This window comes from Cyanistes caeruleus, chromosome 2 (genome assembly GCF_971803275.1).
Source record: "Cyanistes caeruleus chromosome 2, bCyaCae1.hap1.1, whole genome shotgun sequence".
Taxonomy (NCBI): domain Eukaryota; kingdom Metazoa; phylum Chordata; class Aves; order Passeriformes; family Paridae; genus Cyanistes; species Cyanistes caeruleus.
Window position 1 is genome coordinate 825,806 of NC_141702.1, and position 18,613 is coordinate 844,418.

Sequence of the window (18,613 nt, forward strand, 5' to 3'; positions counted from 1 at the left end):
CTGGTCCCAGGGCTGCTCCTGCCTCTCCCCATAGCTGTGGGAGCCCAGGGTCTCTGGGGGTCATGTCCTACCTCTGTTATTTCCTGGGGCCCCTTCGCTCCCTGCGCCGAGCTCTGCTCCTGCTCCAGGCTCTGTGTCTCAACAAGTCAGGCAGGTACTCCCCATCCTGCCCTTGGAGTCCTGAGTCACTGCAGCTTGGGAGGCTGGGAGGGAGCTCCCCTGGCAGTTTGTACCATGAACTGGAGTCCTTTGGACACCCCAAAGACCTGGCTCTGAGTAGTGTGGGAGTAGCCTGTGGTGGGGAGGGCTGGGCGCGTGCAGCGTGACCCAGCGCATCCGCCGAGCGAGCCTGTGCTGCCCGTGTCTCTGGGGCCTTGCAGGGTTTATAACCTGGCCTGCAGCTCTTTGGGTGGGCTTGTCCTGGGCCAGCAGCAGCACTTGGCTTGTCTGATCCAGGTGTTCAGGGCTTGGAGATCCCTGTTGGCTGCTCTGCTCTCCGTGCCTGGCTGGGTTATACAGGCAGATAGTGCCAGGACACTGGGAATGGCTTCCTGTGGGCAAAGGACAGGAATATGGGTAAGGAATCTCAATATTCCCCTTGGGAAGGCCCTAGCACAGGTTTCCCAGAGAAGCTGTGGCTGCCCCTGCATCCCTGGCAGTGTCAAGGCCAGCTTGGATGGAGCTTTTGATGCCTGGAAATAGAAGACAAATTTTTCCACCTGGGACAGTGAAGACAGACATCTGTCTGCCTGTGGCACACAGTGGGACAAGATGAGTTTTAATGTCCCACCCAAACCATTCTGGGGTTCGATGAATGCTATTTTTTCTGTCCCCTTGAAGAATTCCTGGCCTCGTGTGAGTGTAGGAAGGATCCATGCAGGAATGGGTGCTCTCCCAGGGATGTGTGAGCTGGAATTCTGTGTACACACACACACACACCAGGTGAGCTGCAGGGGCTCTCCCCTGACGGAGGAGGAGCAGCTGCTGGATTAACTGAGTTACTCTGCTGTTTACTCAGGGGATTAAGCGTGTTTGAGCTCCAAGAGCAGGGTGTGTGCAGGGCTGTGGAGTTGGGGCATCCTCCTGCAAAGGCATGAGCAGAATTCCTGCTGCCTGCTAGGTTTAAACCAGAAGCACCATGTGTTTGTCAGACCCAGAGCATCCACAGGCTTCTTGTTTTGGTTCCATCCCTGTTTTTTTGCTGCTGATCAGGCTGTCTTTTCCTCTTCCCTCTGTCCTTCCCATGTACCTGACCATGCTACACGTGATCAGGGCTGAGCACAAGGAAGAGTTCAAATGCAGTGCAGTCCCTCACTCCTGCTGAATAAATGTTTTGTTAGGAAGAGTAGCCTTCGCCTGAAGTGTCAATTCTTCTTCAGATGTTTTTGGGATTGGGGGAGGACAATGTGGGTTCCTTCTCCCGCTGGGGCCCCGTTCCAGCAGTTCCTCCCCTCTGCAGTTGGGTGCTCTGCTGGCTGCCAGAGGTGCAAAGCCTGACTGCAGGAGGAATTGCCATGAGTGCCAAGGCTTGTCCCAGCCAGCCTAAAGCTTCCCACTCCCTCCCACATCAGCTGAGTTTGGCTCTCTGATAAAACTCAGGCTTTCACTCAAGCCTTTGCCAAAGGATGAAGCTGGGAAAAGCTTCAGTTTCTCTTTCCTGAATACCCTGCTCTGAGAGCTGTGATTCTTACAGGCGGCACTTGGTGGTGGAGGCCTGTTCCTTTCTTATCTCCCATGGACGAGGGAAAGGAGACACCCCAAGGAGCTGAGAGGGGCTGCAGGATTTGAAGTTAACAGTGTGATCATAGAGTGGATCATGGATTGGTTTGGCTTGGGAGGGACCTTAAAGCTCAGCTCCATGTCACAGGCAGGGACACCTCCCACTATCCCAGGTTGCTTCAAGCCCTGTCCAGCCTGGCCTGGAACACCTTCCCACACGTGTCCAACTCAAGTAAGGGCTTTAATAGCCACAGGAAGTCTTTACTGCCTCACTTTTTGGAAATTCCTGCCTTGAGTGAAGAAAGTACCCGGGCAGGCAGAAGGAAACTGCTGCTGTCTTCACTGGATTAACTAACAACTCTCCCATTCACAAAGTGTGAAGGAACGAGGCCTCGGGACTCACAGCAATCCTGGGAGCACAGGCTGTGCCATACCTGGAGTCCATGTGGAGCTGGGATCCTCCAGGTGTGCTTAGAGCTTACACAGAGCTCAGGAAACAGCCCCCAAACACCTTCATTTAAATAGCAAAAATTCAATAAAAGAGAACTGACAACAGCAGCAATAATTAAGCCTGAGTGCTTTTAAAACTGCCAAATTAACTTGGGGGTGAAAAGCTTTGTCTGGTCTTTGTAAACACAGCAATTTCATCCTGAGGTCCCCAGAGTCTCAAGAGAGATGTATTAACCTTAGTGCAGAGTCCCAGGATCCCTGGGTTTGGAAAAGACCCCCAAGACCATGGAGTCAAAGCTGCCCACCTTGTCCCCAGAGCACTGAGTGCCACATCCAGACCTTCCTGGGACACCTCCAGGGATGGGGACTCCAGCATGGGCAGCCTCTTCCAAGGCCTGACCACCCTTTCTGGGAAGAAATTCCTCCTGATGTCCTCCCAGTAACAAACTTTCCAAATATATCAAGTCCAAAACTCTATAAACTCTTTCAAGACAGTGCAGCTCTTGCAAAGCTCTAATGCTTCAGGGTGTCATTTACTTAGAGCAGGCAGCCGTTAACCTTGGTTATCATAAGTTAAGATAATTATTAATTATTTCCTAAGAAAGCTTCAGCAGTAAATCCACTTTGTCTTTCCAAGGAAATCCCAGCACAAGCTCATCAGGCAAGAGCTGAGACTTCTGCTTTTAATTAAGCTCTTAATGATCTCAGTTACAACTTAAGTCTTTCAAAACATTTCTTCTGCAAGAGATTCCGAGCTGCAGTGTGGGTGAAGACCATCCCAAACCACGCTCAACATCTTCAGTGCCAGCACTACTTTCAAAAGGCTTTTTAGGAGCTGTTTTCTCCCTCCTTCATCCTTCAGCACAGAACAAGGTCTCAGTGTTGGTTTTTCCTGGTGTTGTCCCCAGCAGTTGGGACTTTGCTGGGACAATGATTTCAGTTGGTGTGAGAGGTTTTGGAAGCACAAGCTCAGACAGGAGAGTTTATTGTAGCAAACCCCAGGCCAAGGGCTCTTTGTGCCTGGGACACTGGCACTGCTGGAGTCCAGCTCTGTGGATACCTGTGGAAGAACACATGGATTACACAAACATACACACCTGGTAGGAAAAACCTTGACTCCTCACTTTATTAAAAAATAAAACCCAAACAAAAACTGAACTCTTTTGGTGACTTCATTTATAACTGACAAATTTACACACTAGATAATCCAACAATAATCTCTATCCCTATCCCTGAAAGTGTCCAAGGCCAGGTTGGATGGGGCTTGGAGCAGCCTGGGATAGTGGAAGGTGTCCCTGCCCATGGGAGGGGTGGCACTGGATGGGCTTTCAAGTTCCAAGCCAAACCATTCCATATTTTTATAGTCATGAGAGGTTCTTGGAGAAGTTGCTGTGGCTGAGAACTTCACCTTCCTCAGGATGACCCAGCACTGGGAGGGGCACAGCTGGGCATGGCCACCCAGACACCTCCTGCTGCTCCTCAGGAGATGGGAGTGTGTCTCAAGTTCTGCTGTGGGAACTCGGGTATTGAGAGCTGTTCTTTGAGTCACACTTAAAAATCCTGGCTGTTGGCAGAGCCTGTGGCACAAAGCTGGGCAGCTTCAACACAAGATTCGAGTTACAGAGTGGGTGAGGCTGGAAAAGGGATCTCAGACCATCCCCAGCACTGCCCCATGTCCCCAAGTGCCACATTCACAGGGCTTTAAATCCCTCCAGGGAGGAGACTCAACCCCTGCCCTGGGCAGCCCCTGCCAAGGCCTGAGCTCCTTTTCCAGGCAGAAATTCCTGCTGCTGGCCAAGCTGAGCCTGCCCTGGCCCAGCCTGAGGCCATTTCCCCTTGTCCTGTCCCTGTGCCCTGGGAGCAGAGCCCGAGCCCTCCTGGCTGTCCCCTCCTGGCAGGGACTTGTGCAGAGCCACAAGGTGCCCCCAGAGCCTCCTTTTCTCCAGGCTGAGCCCCTTTCCCAGCTCCCTCAGCCTCTCCTGGGGCTCCAGCCCCTTCCCAGCTCCCTCAGCCTCTCCTGGGGCTCCAGCCCCTTCCCAGCTCCATTGCCCTGATGAACCTGAGGATGAATTTGTGCACGTTTGCTTTTCTTCCCCGAGCTGAGCCCACGTGGTGCTGCTGCAGTGTGTGCACAGCAATTATTAATGAATTACAGACAAAATGCAGTTGTTTCTGTGCTGCTCTTGGCCTGTGTTGGGTGAGATGTGCCGAGCTGGGTGGTGTAGGATGTGTCAGCTGGATGGGGTGGGATGTCCCTGCAGGGTGGGATGTGCCTGTAGGATGGGATGTGTATGCAGGATGGGTTGTGTCTGTAGGATGGAATGGGATGTCCCTGTAGAATGGGATGGGATGTGCCTGCAGGGTGAGATGTGCCTGTAGGATGGGGTGGGATGTCCCTGCAGGATGGATTGGGATGTCCCTGCAGGATGGGATGTGCCTGCAGGATGGATTGGGGTGTCCCTGCAGGGTGGGATGTCCCTGCAGGGTGGAATGGGATGTCCCTGCAGGATGGGATGTCCCTGCAGGATGGGATGTGCCTGTAGGATGGAATGGGATGTCCCTGCAGGGTGGGATGGGATGTGCCTGTAGGATGGAATGGGATGTCCCTGCAGGGTGGGATGTCCCTGCAGGGTGGGATGTCCCTGCAGGATGGATTGGGATGTCCCTGCAGGGTGGGATGGGATGTCCCTGCAGGATGGAATGGGGTGTCCCTGCAGGGTGGGATGTCCCTGCAGGATGGATTGGGATGTCCCTGCAGGGTGGGATGTCCCTGCAGGGTGGGATGTCCCTGCAGGGTGAGATGTGCCTGTAGGATGGAATGGGATGTCCCTGCAGGGTGGGATGTCCCTGCAGGGTGGGATGTGTCTGTAGGATGGAATGGGATGTCCCTGCAGGGTGGGATGTCCCTGCAGGGTGGGATGGGATGTCCCTGCAGGATGGAATGGGATGTCCCTGCAGGGTGGGATGTCCCTGCAGGGTGGGATGTCCCTGCAGGATGGAATGGGATGTCCCTGCAGGGTGGGATGTCCCTGCAGGGTGAGATGTGCCTGTAGGATGGAATGGGATGTCCCTGCAGGATGGATTGGGATGTCCCTGCAGGGTGGGATGGGATGTCCCTGCAGGGTGGGATGTCCCTACAGGATGTAATGGGATATCCCTGCAGGGTGGGATGTCCCTGCAGGGTGGGATGTGCCTGTAGGATGGAATGGGATGTCCCTGCAGGGTGGAATGGGATGTCCCTGCAGGGTGGGATGTCCCTGCAGGGTGGGATGTCCCTGCAGGATGCCTGTCAAGCTCCAGCTCCCAGCCGTGCCCTCCTCCTGCCCTACATTCTGCTTCTTCCCGCCCAGCATCCTCCCCGTGCTCAATGGGGGCTTTGTTTGGAAGGAATGCAAACAAAATTCAGGCTCTGTGAAAAGGACCAGCTCATCATTTGTAGCTCTGCAATGGACTGGAAAATAATTTTTTCTCCCTTGGGTCTGTCACTTGTCAAGAACAGTCACTTTGTGATTTAGTGGCAGGGGCTTGGGAAGGTGTAAAGTGATATGGAAATGATTATGGACTTAAAGCTGTTCTGCTGCTGCAGATCCTGGCTCTTTGTTAGCATTGTATATCAGAGATAGATGGAAGCACAAATCCCTTGAGCCAATAGTTGTGATTCCACCAGGACACTGAAGGTTTAGACCTGCACAGGTTACAAGTGGGGTTCAGGGCAGTGTTCCCTGCAGGATGGAGGGGCCTGAGTTGTGTCCAGTGTGAGCTGGGAGCCCCTGGAGCTGCTCCTGGGCCGGGTTTGCCGTGGCTGGGCAGAGCAGACTCAGGGTTTGTGCGAGGGCAGTGTTGGCACTGACCATGGGATCGACTGCTGGTGCTCCTTAAAGCCTTGGTACCCCCACGCAGGAGCCCAGAAACTCCAGAAATGCTTCTGTCCTTTCTAAAGCTGAGTTCAGCTTTGTCACACCTGGACCCATGGAATCCCAGAATCCCAGACTGGGCTGGGTGGGAAGGGACCCCAGAGCCCCTCCAGTGGCACCCCTGCCATGGCAGGGACACCTCCCACTGTCCCAGTGTCCAGCCTGGCCTTGGGCACTGCCAGGGATCCAGGGGCAGCCCCAGCTGCTCTGGGCACCCTGTGCCAGGGCCTGCCCACCCTGCCAGGGAACAATTCCTGCCCCAAATCCCATCCAGCCCTGCCCTCTGCCACTGGCAGCCATTCCCTGGCTCCTGGCCCTCCAGCCCTTGTCCCCAGTCCCTCTCCAGCTCTCCTGGAGCCCCTTTGGGCCCTGCAAGGGGCTCTGAGCTCTCCCTGGATCCTTCTCCAGGTGAGCACCCCCAGCTCTCCCAGCCTGGCTCCATGGCAGAGGGGCTCCAGCCCTGGAGCAGCTCCGGGGCCTCCTCTGGGCTCTCTCCAGCAGCTCCAGCTCCTTGTGCTGTTGGGATCCTCAACAGGATGGGGTTGGGGTCTCACCTGAGCACAGGGGCAGAATCCCTCATCCCTGCTGCCCACCCTGGGGGATCAGCCCAGGGCATGGGAGGTTTGGGGCTCTCATGTCCAGCCTCTCAGCTCCCCCAGGCTGCTCAGAGCAACAGGTGGAGGACTGGGAATGGGAAAGAAATGCAGAAGTGAGCTGGGAACCACAGAAGTGAGGCTCTGCCTGTTGTGAGCTGTCCTGAAGGGTAGAGAACATTTCCATAGCTTCATTGGAACATGTGCAATGTGTAAGATTTTTTTAAGCCTGGCTGTATTCTTCCAGGTTTTCCCAGCTTGTCCTGCTGAAGGTGATAAATATCTTACCAACACTTAATGAGGGAGTAATTTCATGCTCATCTTTAATTCATGAGCTCTGTCATTATCCCCCTGTGATGACGAGATGTCTGTTCTTCAGTTCTTCAGCCAGTCAGGTTTTATACCCGTTACCCTCTTCAGCTCTTTCCTGAACTGAATTTTCCTGGAAACCTCCCCATATCTGTTTTCTGGGAAGCCTTTGTGTTTCTGCTGTTTATTGTCAACAGCCTCGGACTGGACAGGCACTACAGCCACACTGGAGTCTCCTTTTCCCAGTCCTGGAGCTCCTTTGGAAGCATTTCCAGAGAGATACATTGCTATTTATAACAACCTTTCTGTTCTGAAGGCTGAACTGGTATTATATTGGAATGAGAGCTGAGTATAACATGAGATTAGAGATTTATTTTATCCCCAAATACTGGAGTTGGCTAAATCCCTCAGAGCGCAGAGAAGAGTTAATTTCCTTGGCTGGGTTAATAATTTACTTTATCTTAACACATAAAAAATGGCTCTTAAACATTCTGCTTCACCTGGGCACAGCCCAGAAGTAACTGTCACCATATAAAATATTTAATTTCTCATGTTTGGTGCTCGTTTGTTTGGTTTTGTTGCTGGGGACACGATATGGCAGCAAACAACTCCCTGAAATGCTGAAAAAATACAGGGCTGGGTGGATTTGGGGCAGTTTTGTATCTTGGCAGTCGATCATTCAGCAGGTTTATATTTCCAGTCACGTTTGTGTGATAGTTAATCCACTGATTCATAAATGTAACCTAGTGTGAGGGTTTGCAGTGCTGGGGCTGCAAACAAAGGAGCACTGACCTGAGATGGGCAGGAGGTCCCAGGCTGCCATCCTGGGATTAATTACAGCCTTGGCCTCGAGTCACTGCAGGGCTTTAAATCCCAGAATTCTTCAGGTTGGAAAAGCCCTCCAGGATCATTGAACCCACCTTGTCCCCAGCCCAGGGCACTGAGTGCCACGTCCAGGCCTTCCTTGGACTCCTCCAGGGATGTCCTTCCAGTGCCCAGCCCAGAGCTGGGAGTTTCTGTGTCCAGCTCTCAGCCCAAGAAGTTCTGGGTGTTGGTTAAAAGGAGTTCAAAGCAAAGCTCCCATGCAAACTTCTTATGTAATGGTGCATTTCATAAATTCTGTTTAATCTTCCTTGGTAAAAAGTGACCTTGGTAGGTTTGGGAGGGAAGTTTGGGATTGCAGCTGCTGCCTTTTAAAAAGTCTAAATATAAACAGGTTTTTGGAAAGCATGAGGAATGATCAGTGGTGTTCTGTGATTGGAATTGAAAGTTGGAACAGTGGCATCTAATTGGAGTCAGAGTGGTTTGAGGGGATGGTTTGGAGTGTTCCTGCTCTGGTGTAGCCTCTGCTGTAATTCTTGTGGCAGCTTTGGGAAGAGAAGGTTGAATCCTGGGGCAGCTCTGGGCCCCTCCTGCCAGGAGAGCCCTGGAGGGGCTGGAGCGTGTCCAGGGCAGGGAACGGAGCTGGGAAGGGGCTGGAGCCCCAGGAGAGGCTGAGGGAGCTGGGAAAGGGGCTCAGCCTGGAGAAAAGGAGGCTCCGGGGGCACCTTGTGGCTCTGCACAAGTCCCTGCCAGGAGGGGACAGCCAGGAGGGCTCGGGCTCTGCTCCCAGGGAACAGGGACAGGACAAGGGGAAATGGCCTCAGGCTGGGCCAGGGCAGGCTCAGGCTGGATATTGGGAACAATTCCTGCATGGAAAGGGCTCTCCAGCCCTGGCACAGCTGCCCAGGGCAGGGGTTGAGTCTCCATCCCTGCAGGGGTTTAAAAACCCTGTGGATGTGGCACTTGGGGACTTCCTCTATTAGTTGGTATTGAAAGTAAAATCCTATTCATGGTCCGTGGGCATGGTCTGTGCTTGGCTGAGTTCTTGGTGACATTTTGCCAAGGCTGGCTTTGGCTGTCCCATACCCAAAGCTGAAGCAGGGATGTGTCTGGACAAGGACTCTGAGCTCTGATAATTCACCTTTCCTCTCTGGTTAAAGCTTTGAGTGGCTTGAGCCATTCTGCATCCCTGTGGAAGCTCTGCAAACCCTGTGTGTGCTGGGCAGCCCCTGTCCCTGGAACAGCTCCCCAGGGAATGAGCTCCAGGAGCCTTTGGACAGCGCTCTCAGGCACAGAGGGGATGCTTGGGGTGTCCTGGGCAGCACCAGGAGTTGGACTGGATGATCCCTGTGGGTCCTTCCTGCTCAGGGTATTCCAGTGTGTTCCCTGAGGCCCTCCTGCTCTCCCAGCTCCTTTCCCATTTCAGTGTCCCTGGACATCCCTGGTTTACCTGGCAGTTCAGTGAAAGAAGAAAAAACCTGCTGTTCTGTCTCAGCTGTTCAGAGTTGATGTGGAATTGATTTCTTTTTTTTTTAATTATGTTTTTTTTAATTTTTTGATAAATAAACACTAATGACTTATTTATGTGTTTGTTTATTTTAGGGATAGACTTCAAGATTAAAACTGTTGAATTGCAAGGAAAGAAGATCAAGCTACAGATCTGGTGAGTAACATACAGCTTCCTTCAGCATCAGGTGTTCCTGGGGAGAGTTTGCTCTTCCTGAATTCTGTTCAGGGATGCAGGTTTGCAGCTGTGTTCTGTGTTTCCACAGTAGTAACACTCCACATGTGCGACTGGACCAGCAGCAGTGTTTGTAACCACTGGACCTGGCTGCTGGCAAACCTCCTGCTGGTGGGGAGAGCATCCTCACAGGCTGTGATTTAGTGGGAAGTGGTTTAAAACTGGAATTTTTAAATTAGGAGTTGCCTCCAGTCTGTGACTATAAATTGAGTCGTAGCCTTGCTTTGTGTCAGCAGAAAATGCAATCCAGGGCTGCACTTGGGCTGGAATTTTCCATGCTCAGCTGTGGAGAGGTTCTCAGCTGGCTGGAACACGGCTGCTCTGTGGGAATGTCTGACAAGAGGCAAAGCCTCAACTCCTTCCTTTGAGCTTCTGTGCTTTTAACCAGAGGCTTTCCAGCAGGTCAGGTCAGGAGAGCCGGTGGCTTTTCCTGGCCCGTGGGTCTGGCTGGGCTCCCTGCTCACATCTGCGTTCTCCAGCTTCACTGAAGAGCTCTGAGCTGGGATTTGTCCCTTGTGTCCCACTCAGAGCAATCCCATGGCTTTGTAACGTTGGTGTCTGTAGGTGAAGGTGGCTGGGTTCCAGTTTGGAGGGACACTGGTCTTCCCAGTCATTCCAGGATAATCCTGAGTGATTATCCTTCCTGACCAGGGCATCTGAAGTCCTCTTGTCACCAGCAGCCTGAGGAAGTGTTAGAACTGCCAGAGGGATGGGGATGGGATTTTGGGGCAGGAATTGTTCCCTGGCAGGGTGGGCAGGCCCTGGCACAGGGTGCCCAGAGCAGCTGGGGCTGCCCCTGGATCCCTGGCAGTGCCCAAGGCCAGGCTGGGCACTGGGACAGTGGGAGGTGTCCCTGCCATGGCAGGGGTGACACTGGATGAACTTTAAGGTCCTTTCCAACCCAAACCATTCCATGACTCTAGGATTAAACTTAAAAAGAAAATCATCATGAAATGTAAAAACAGAAAATATGGAATTTAATATTTAATTAAAGGATATTTAATGCATGAAGAGCACAATGTAATGAAGCTGTACAGATTGTGGGGTTTAATGCCTTAGGGAAGTGGAGTTGGGTGAGCTGAGATTTATACAGTGGCAACTTTTACATGTCACAAAATTGGGAAGTTGTGGCCTGAATCTACTGTTTGTTTCTGCCAGGTTCAGATTGCACATTTGAAATGAAATTTGGAAAGCAGAAAGTGAAGCTCCTACAGACAAAAAAAAAAAAAAAAAAAAAAAAAAAAAGGAAAAAAAAAATTCAAATAAATAAAATATCAGTGTTGTGTTTCTAACTTTTCCTGGTGCAGGAGTTTTGCCCAGCAGAGGCTCAGTGTCTTGTGGAGGTGTTTTGTGCAGTGCATCTCTATTTCCCCGCTGCTTCCTGCCTTTGAACTCACTCCACACTGGCAGGAGCTGTGCAACATTCCCAGAACAATCCAAGGCAGCAGCTGAGTGAGATGAGGATGGATTTAGGGGAACCTTTCCTGTGTAAACTTGAGGCTGCTCTGGAGCTTTTCCTTCTCCAGAGTATGGACCTGCAGCTGGTCTTAGGAAACCTCATGAGATTCCCATGGGCCACATCTGGAGCTCGTCCAAGTGCCTCTGGATGGCCCCGTCCTTCAGGTGTGACAACCACAGCCCACAGCAGGACAGCTCTTCCCTCTTCCTGGGCATGGAAAAAGCACCCTCGTGACAGTCTCACAGCCGTGCCCTGACCTCTGAAATTTATATTTAGGACTAAAGCAAGAACACAAAGGTCAGGCTGAATTAAAACCTGCCTGGGGTGAGGAGCAACTTGATACTCAGTAGCTCTTAAAGCTGGGGGTGCTGCTCTGGAAGGATCAGGCTGGGATTAGAGCTTCTCCTGCTGCTCCAAATGTAAATGTGCCTGTGAGGAGCAGGGTGGGACACAGCCCTGGACTGGCCTTCCCAAGGAATGAGCTTATCCAGATCCATCAGGAGAACCTCTGTGTGTCAGATTCTGGGTGGAAGCACGTCCAGGAACTGAGGATCTCCTTGGCTGGGTTATTGTCCAGCTCATCTCTGGGACAGTCACTAATGATTGGCCTGGTCCAGGATCTGGGGGAAAGGAATTCATGCATATTTGGGAGTGGAAACACTTAAAAAGAGGGGGACCTGGAGGGGTTTACAGTGCTGAATGTCTGCAAGATATTAACACTGTCACGGTGCAGAGAAAGAATGAAGGACCAGAGTGAGAGATCCAGGAAAAGACTGAAATATTTCAAAGGGACAAGGGTAAAACTTGAGTGTGATATCCCACATTCAGGAACTCAGGTAGAGTTGCTTTGAAATGGAAACCAAAAGGCTTTGGCATCCTCGAGTTCCCAGAAGTCATGAACATAATGTAGCCCTTGAGAAATGCACAGGGGTTTTCCTGATGGGCAGGAGGTGAGTGTGGCAGTCCCACAGAGCACAGGCTGGATCAGCACTGCCTGCAGAGAAAACAACTGTCTCAGGAAGAACAGCTGGAAAGAGGAGTCTTCTTCAGGATGTCAGAGCACATCTTTAAAATCCTGTGTGTCCTGAGCAGGTAGGAAGGGTCTGATAGAATTTGCTGCCTTTTTCCAACACCAGAACACCAGTTCTGGCCTGAGGCTGGAAAGTGGCACGTGGAAAACACCAGGAAATGAAGTTTTGCTAGGACACTCCTCATGAGATGTAGTGGTAGCTGCAGGTGTGCATGGATGGGTTCACAAAGGATTTTACAAGAGCATGGTCAGATTTGGACTCTTTAAATCCACTGAGGGGATCCCTGGTTCCAGAATTCCTTAACCACTGGGAAATGGAAGCTGGAAAACCTCTGGGCTGCCCAGGTGGAGCTCTGAGGTGCTTGTCAGGAGGCACAAAAATCAGAGTTGGGTTTGTGTCAAAGCACAGGCTCAAAGGAATGTAACAGCTAAAAATCTATTTTTTTTCTTTTTTTTCCTACTTAGCTTCTCTTCCAACTCTCCTATCTTTAATGACATTTGTGTGTCAGCCTGTTTTCCTGACTGATTCCAAATTTTAGGAACGGTTTTATGTTTTTGGTGTGCAGCTCCTAGCTGTGCAGAGGACTATAAAATAACATTTTTCTCTCATTTACATGGCCAGAGAAGTGTCCTCAGGAGCTTGGTTAATTCAGCAATCAGCTCATGTCAAAAACAATCCCCTGTCCTGGCATGAGTGTGCAGGTGGCAGCAGAGTGGTGTTGCCATCCTGAGTCATTCCAGGTGTGGAAATTCCCTGTGATGTGCAGGCTCTGGCGTTCAGGGAGCGTGCTGGTGACCAGCCAGAGCTGCACACAGCTCCACTCCCCGGGTGCCATCAGCCTCATTAATTCCTGCAATTGCCCTCAGAGTGTCTAGCAGTTAATTCTGTTTGCTGAGGGCTTTTGAGACTCCAGGTGGAAGATTTTCCTCTGGCATGGCAGTCCTGTAAAACAATTGGATCATTCTCTCGTTCTGGATTTCTTTTTTCCTGGCTGAGTATTATCCAGAAAAGCTGAAATTTGCCAGTCATGAAGTACCTGACAGAGCACAGAATCCCAGGATCACTGAGGTGGGAAAATCCCTGCGTGGCCACAGAGCCCCAGCTGTGCCTGATCCCCACCTTGTCCCCAGCCCAGAGCTCTGAGTGCCACATCCAGGAATTCCCTGCACACCTCCAGGGATGAGACTGCAGCAGCTCCCTGGGCAGCCCCTGCCAAGGCCTGAGCTCCCTTTCCATGGATCCAGCCTGTCCAGATCCCTCTGCAGAGCCATCCTCTCCTCCAGCACCTCCTCTCAGTGCATGGGCTGACTGAGGGCACCCTGAATGTCCATGAAGGTGCTGAGCAGGCACATCCAGCCCTGAGCCCACTGGTGCCCAGCTGGATGTGCCTCCATCCCCACAGGGATAAACATCCCTGGTTTATCCCAGCCAGGAGTGCCGAGCCTTGGGCTGGACAGGCTGGACAGGCTGGACAGGGCCACTTTTCCCTTTGGAAACTGCAGCTCCAGCATTCCCCAGTCTCTCCAAAGCAGCACTGGGCTGCACAGTTCTGCAAATGTAACAACAGTGGGGCAGTAATAAAATACTTGGGATTATTTTGCTAGGAATTACTTGGTTTAATATGTTGAAGACCTTCATTTTGAGCCACGTGGACTGGGAGGATGCTCACAAATCAGCAGATCTAATCTCTTCTTGCTGCAGCTGTATAAATCATTCATCAATAAATCATAATACATTTTAAGGTTCCTTTTGTCTCTGCCAGGTCAGCTGGAAAGCTGTCCCAGAAATTCCTTTCTCTCCAGGTTAAACCTCTAATATGATACAGCTTATGCATATTTTAATGTTGGCATGAGAATAATTCAAATAGATTTTTCACTTTCCTTGAGCATCTCCTTTCCCCAGTCCCACAGGACAACCTCCTTTGTCTTCACAAAGCTGAAGATCCCTGCTCTCTCCCTTTCCTCCCGTGTTTCATTTTCCTTGGCTGTTTCAATAATCCTTGCCCACATTAGTGTGAGCTGGGAGACTGAGCCAGCTCACACATGTTTGTGCCTACACCCAGAGCTTTGGAGCCTGCTCCCACATCCCAGAGGTTTGAACAAAGGGCTGGGGAGCCAGGGCAGCAAACAGGACCTGCCTGCTCTGACTGTCCCCTGCCGTTTGCCCAGGGTGGATCCAGCCCTCGTGGGCACCTGGAGAACCATAACTCATTTCCCCTGTTTGCCTCAGCCAGCTCTAATCTCCCATCCATTAGGAGTTATCTTTGAATAATGAATGGAGAATCCATTAACCAGGGGAAAGGGCAGCTATAGTATTTATTAAAAAAAAAAGGGAAACACTCCAGGTTCTTCACTTCTTCCCTCCCCAGCTTTCTTCTCTTCCATTAGCTGAGCTCCAGTTGCCAGAAAAAACAGTGGAGGAGTTAACCAGGCGAGTCAGTTGTAGGATGTGACAAGCAGTGAGTAGCAGCTCCGTGCTGCCAACGCCAAGTTGTGTAAAACCACTCAGAATTGTTCCTGTGACAGCTGCTGGCTGTGGCAGGAGGGAGGAATCAGATCCCAAATGTCTGATAGGCTTGGTAAAGCTTTTCCAGCACTGTCCTGCTCGGCAGGAGCCAGTGGGAGGGAGTAACCTGGGGGAAGGTGCTGGCAAGTGGGGAGAGAAGAAATAATGAGGCTGTGAGTGGAGATATTTTGCAGGAGTTTGTCCTGAGTGAATGAGAGGATCCCTCTCTCTCTGGGATATGCTAGGAAAAACATCAATTAAAGGATTAAACTGCCCCAGATTACTTCATGGAATCCCATAATGGTTTGGGTGGGAAGGAACCTTAAAGCCCATCCCATCCCACCCTTCCCACTGTCCCAGGTGCTCCCAGCCCCAATGTCCAGCCCACCCAGCCAGGGAAGAGTTAACAGCTGGGATAAGGGGATAGACTGTGGGTCTTGTGTTGAAGAGAAGCCAGAAAAGGTGAAGCTGTAAAGTTTAAATCCAGTCGAGGAGTGGGTTATAATTCCAGCTGTTCTCAGCCAGCTGGAGAAATGTCACTGGAAAAAGTCCTGTGAAAGTCAGTGCAGCCAAATGCCAAGTCCTGGAGTTGAGTGTGGGATGTCAGAGCAGTGTGCTCACCGTGAGGCCAGGGAGTGGGACAAGTAAACAGGAATGCCTGGAAATATCCCAGTGTGGGGCTGCTGAGGCTCCAGCTGGAGTGTCCTGGGTTTTTCTGAGACATGGGCAATCGGGCACAGTCCAGAGCAGTGGGAGCTGAGGCTGTACCTGAGATCTTTGGCCAGTCAGTGCAGGCTGGGGAAGGTTCCCAGCAGCACATCAGACATTTTCAGGAACAGTGAGGGGATCCCTGGGGATGGAATCAGTTACCCCCTGAGGTCACAGCCAGTGACCTGGGCCTGTCAGGGCATCCCTGGCAGAGCTGCTCGGGTTTGGGACCTGCCTGGTTCCTCCTCTGCTCCTTGTCCTCGCCCTGGTGTCACCAGCTCCAGGAGCAGAAGGGGATCAGTGTGCATTGTGAGCCAGGAGCTGTGGGCCAAGGACACCCTGGGCCTTTCTGCAGCAGCTTATGGAGAGTGTAACCTTGATTTAGACCAGTTTAAATGTGAAGAAACCTTTGATTCTGCCTTGTCATAGAATCACTGAATCCCAGAATGGTTTGGGTTGGAAAGGACCTTAAAGTTCATCCCGTGGCACCCCTGCCATGGCAGGGACACCTCCCACTGTCCCAGGGATCCAGGGGCAGCCCCAGCTGCTCTGGGCACCCTGTGCCAGGGCCTGCCCACCCTGCCAGGGAACAATTCCTGCCCCAAATCCCATCCAGCCCTGCCCTCTGCCACTGGCAGCCATTCCCTGGCTCCTGGCCCTCCAGCCCTTGTCCCCAGTCCCTCTCCTGGAAGGGCTCTGAGGTCACCCTGGAACATCTCCGTGGCCTCCAGCAGCTCTGTGTCCTTCTTCCATGAACAGTGCCACTGGAAATGTCCAAACCTGCAGTCTCTGGGGTTTGTGGCCTCTGAGAGACGCTGCAGAATGTGCAGTTAATTCTTCATTCATGATTTTCAAATGAATTCTCAGTTAATTCTCAGTATGCAGCTAATTCCCACCTTGCTGCCATGTAGCCACACCTCATCCATCCCACCAAAGATCCCAGAAGGAGAAGGGAAAATCCAGGCTGTCATTGATGTTTTGTGATCAGTTTTCATCATTGCTGACAGACACCAACATTTAACAGCACAGCTTGACTGATGTTCCACAGGCTTTGATCAGAAATGTCAGGAATATACATTTGCAAGATCAAGTTGGAGCTTTATAAGACTGAATTAAAAAATATATAAAAAATTATAAAATCAAGCCTTACTATTTCAACTAAATTAACAACTAACCTAAACAGTTCCTGTAATAAAAATCAATTTACATAACAATCTATTCTTATTAAAAAAACAACTCACACCTACAAGAAAGAAAATTCGACCCATATAAAACTCACTTTCCAAAAAACAAAAAATGTAAACTATCTAAAAAAAAGTTTAATGAACATATACACTAACCATGACCTAAGTTTCAATAACTTACTGACCAATTAAATTCAAACATGATATCTTAGAGAAATCTAAAGGATGTAAATAAAAATTCAGCTATTCTCCATAAAAACCCAAGCATCTTACCCATCTCTGTGATGATGCTGTGGGTATGTATAATACAATAATATATATAATTTAAAGATATATAAAACATATTAAAAACCATGATAACACATTAAACATATTAAAACATATTAAAAACCATCATATATGAATGATAGATTTATATATTAAAAACCTTATAAAATCAAGCCTTGCTATTTCAACTAAACTAACTTAGAAAGTTCCTGTAAATAAAAATCATAAAAATCAATTTACATAGCAATCTATTCTTACAAAAACAACTCACACCTACAACAAAGAAAATTCTACCCATATAAAATACTCACTTCCCAAAACCCAATAAATGTAAACTATCTAAAAAAAAATGTTTAATGAATATATACACTAATCATGACCTAAGTTTCAATAACTTACTGACCAATTGAATTCAAACACGATACCTTATAGAAATCTAAAGGATGTAAATAAAAATTCAGCTATTCTACATAAAAACCCAAACATCCTCTCCATGTGTGTGACAATGCTGTGGGTATATATAATATAATAATATTATATTATAATAATATAATATATAATATAATATATATAATATAATATAATATAATATATAATATATTATATATATAATATATATAATAATATAATATAATATAATATAATATAATATAATATAATATAATATATTATATTCTATTATAGATTATTATAGATTATATATATTATATATATAAAAACATACTGAAAACCCATAATATATATATTAAAAAACCAATCTTATAAAATCAAGCCTTGATATTTCAACTAACTAACTTAGAAAGTTTCTGTAAATAAAAATCATAAAAATCAATTTACATAACAAATCTATTCTTATAAAAACAACTTACAATCACAAAAAAGAAAATTCTACCCATATAAAACACTCATTTTCCAAAACCCAGTAAATGTAAACTATCTTTAAAAAAAATGTTTAATGAATATATACACTAATCATGACCTAAGTTTCAATAACTTACTGACCAATTAAATTCAAACGTGATACCTTCTAATATTCCTGTAAATATAAACAATGTAAATAAAAATTCAGCTATTCTACATAAAAACCCAAGCATCCTCTCCATGTGTGTGATAATGCTGTGGGTATATATAATATAATAACATATATTATATTCTATTATAGATTATAGATTATATATATAACAACATGCTAAAAACCCATAATATATATTAAGAAAAACAACCTTATAAAATCTAGCTTTACTATTTCAACTAAGCTAACAACTAACCTAAAAAGTTCCTATAAATAAAAATCATAAAAATAAAAATCAATTTACATAGCAATCTAGTCTTACAAAAACAACTCACAATCACAAAAAAGAAAATTCTACCCATATAAAACACTCACTTTCCAAAAAACAAAAAATGTGAACTATCTTAAAAAAAAAAAGTTTAATGAATATATACACTAACCATGACCTACATTTCAATAACTTACTGACCAATTAAATTCAAACACGATACCTTATAGAAATATATAGGATAAATAATACATAATATAAATCTAAATGATGTCAATAACAATTCAGCTGTTGTATATAGGAGCCCAAGCATCCTGTCCATGGTGTGATGATGCCGTGGTGTCTCCACAGGGACAATCTATTCTTATTAAAAAAAAATAACTTGCTGACCAATTAAATACAAACACATTACCTTATAGAAATATATAGGCTAAATAATATATAATATAAATCTAAATGATGTCAATAACAGTTCAGCTGTTGTACATAGAAGCCCAAGCATCCTCTCCATGTGTGTGACAATGCCGTGGTGTCTCCACAGGGACAATCTATTCTTATTAAAAAAAAATAACTTGCTGACCAATTAAATACAAACACATTACCTTATAGAAATATATAGGATAAATAATAT

The 18,613-nt window shown here is 48.3% G+C and overlaps 1 protein-coding gene across 6 annotated transcripts in view; it reads left to right on the forward strand.

Annotated features, from left to right (window-relative positions):
* RAB10 (RAB10, member RAS oncogene family) overlaps positions 1-18,613 on the forward strand; it is a 45,896-nt gene that overhangs the window by 17,183 nt on the left and 10,100 nt on the right. For all 6 annotated transcript variants that reach the window (XM_086875292.1, XM_086875294.1, XM_086875293.1 and 3 more), the window contains exon 2: positions 9,410-9,470. In XM_086875292.1, the coding sequence (XP_086731418.1) occupies positions 9,410-9,470 (61 nt within the window). The remainder of the gene's footprint in view (positions 1-9,409; positions 9,471-18,613) is intronic.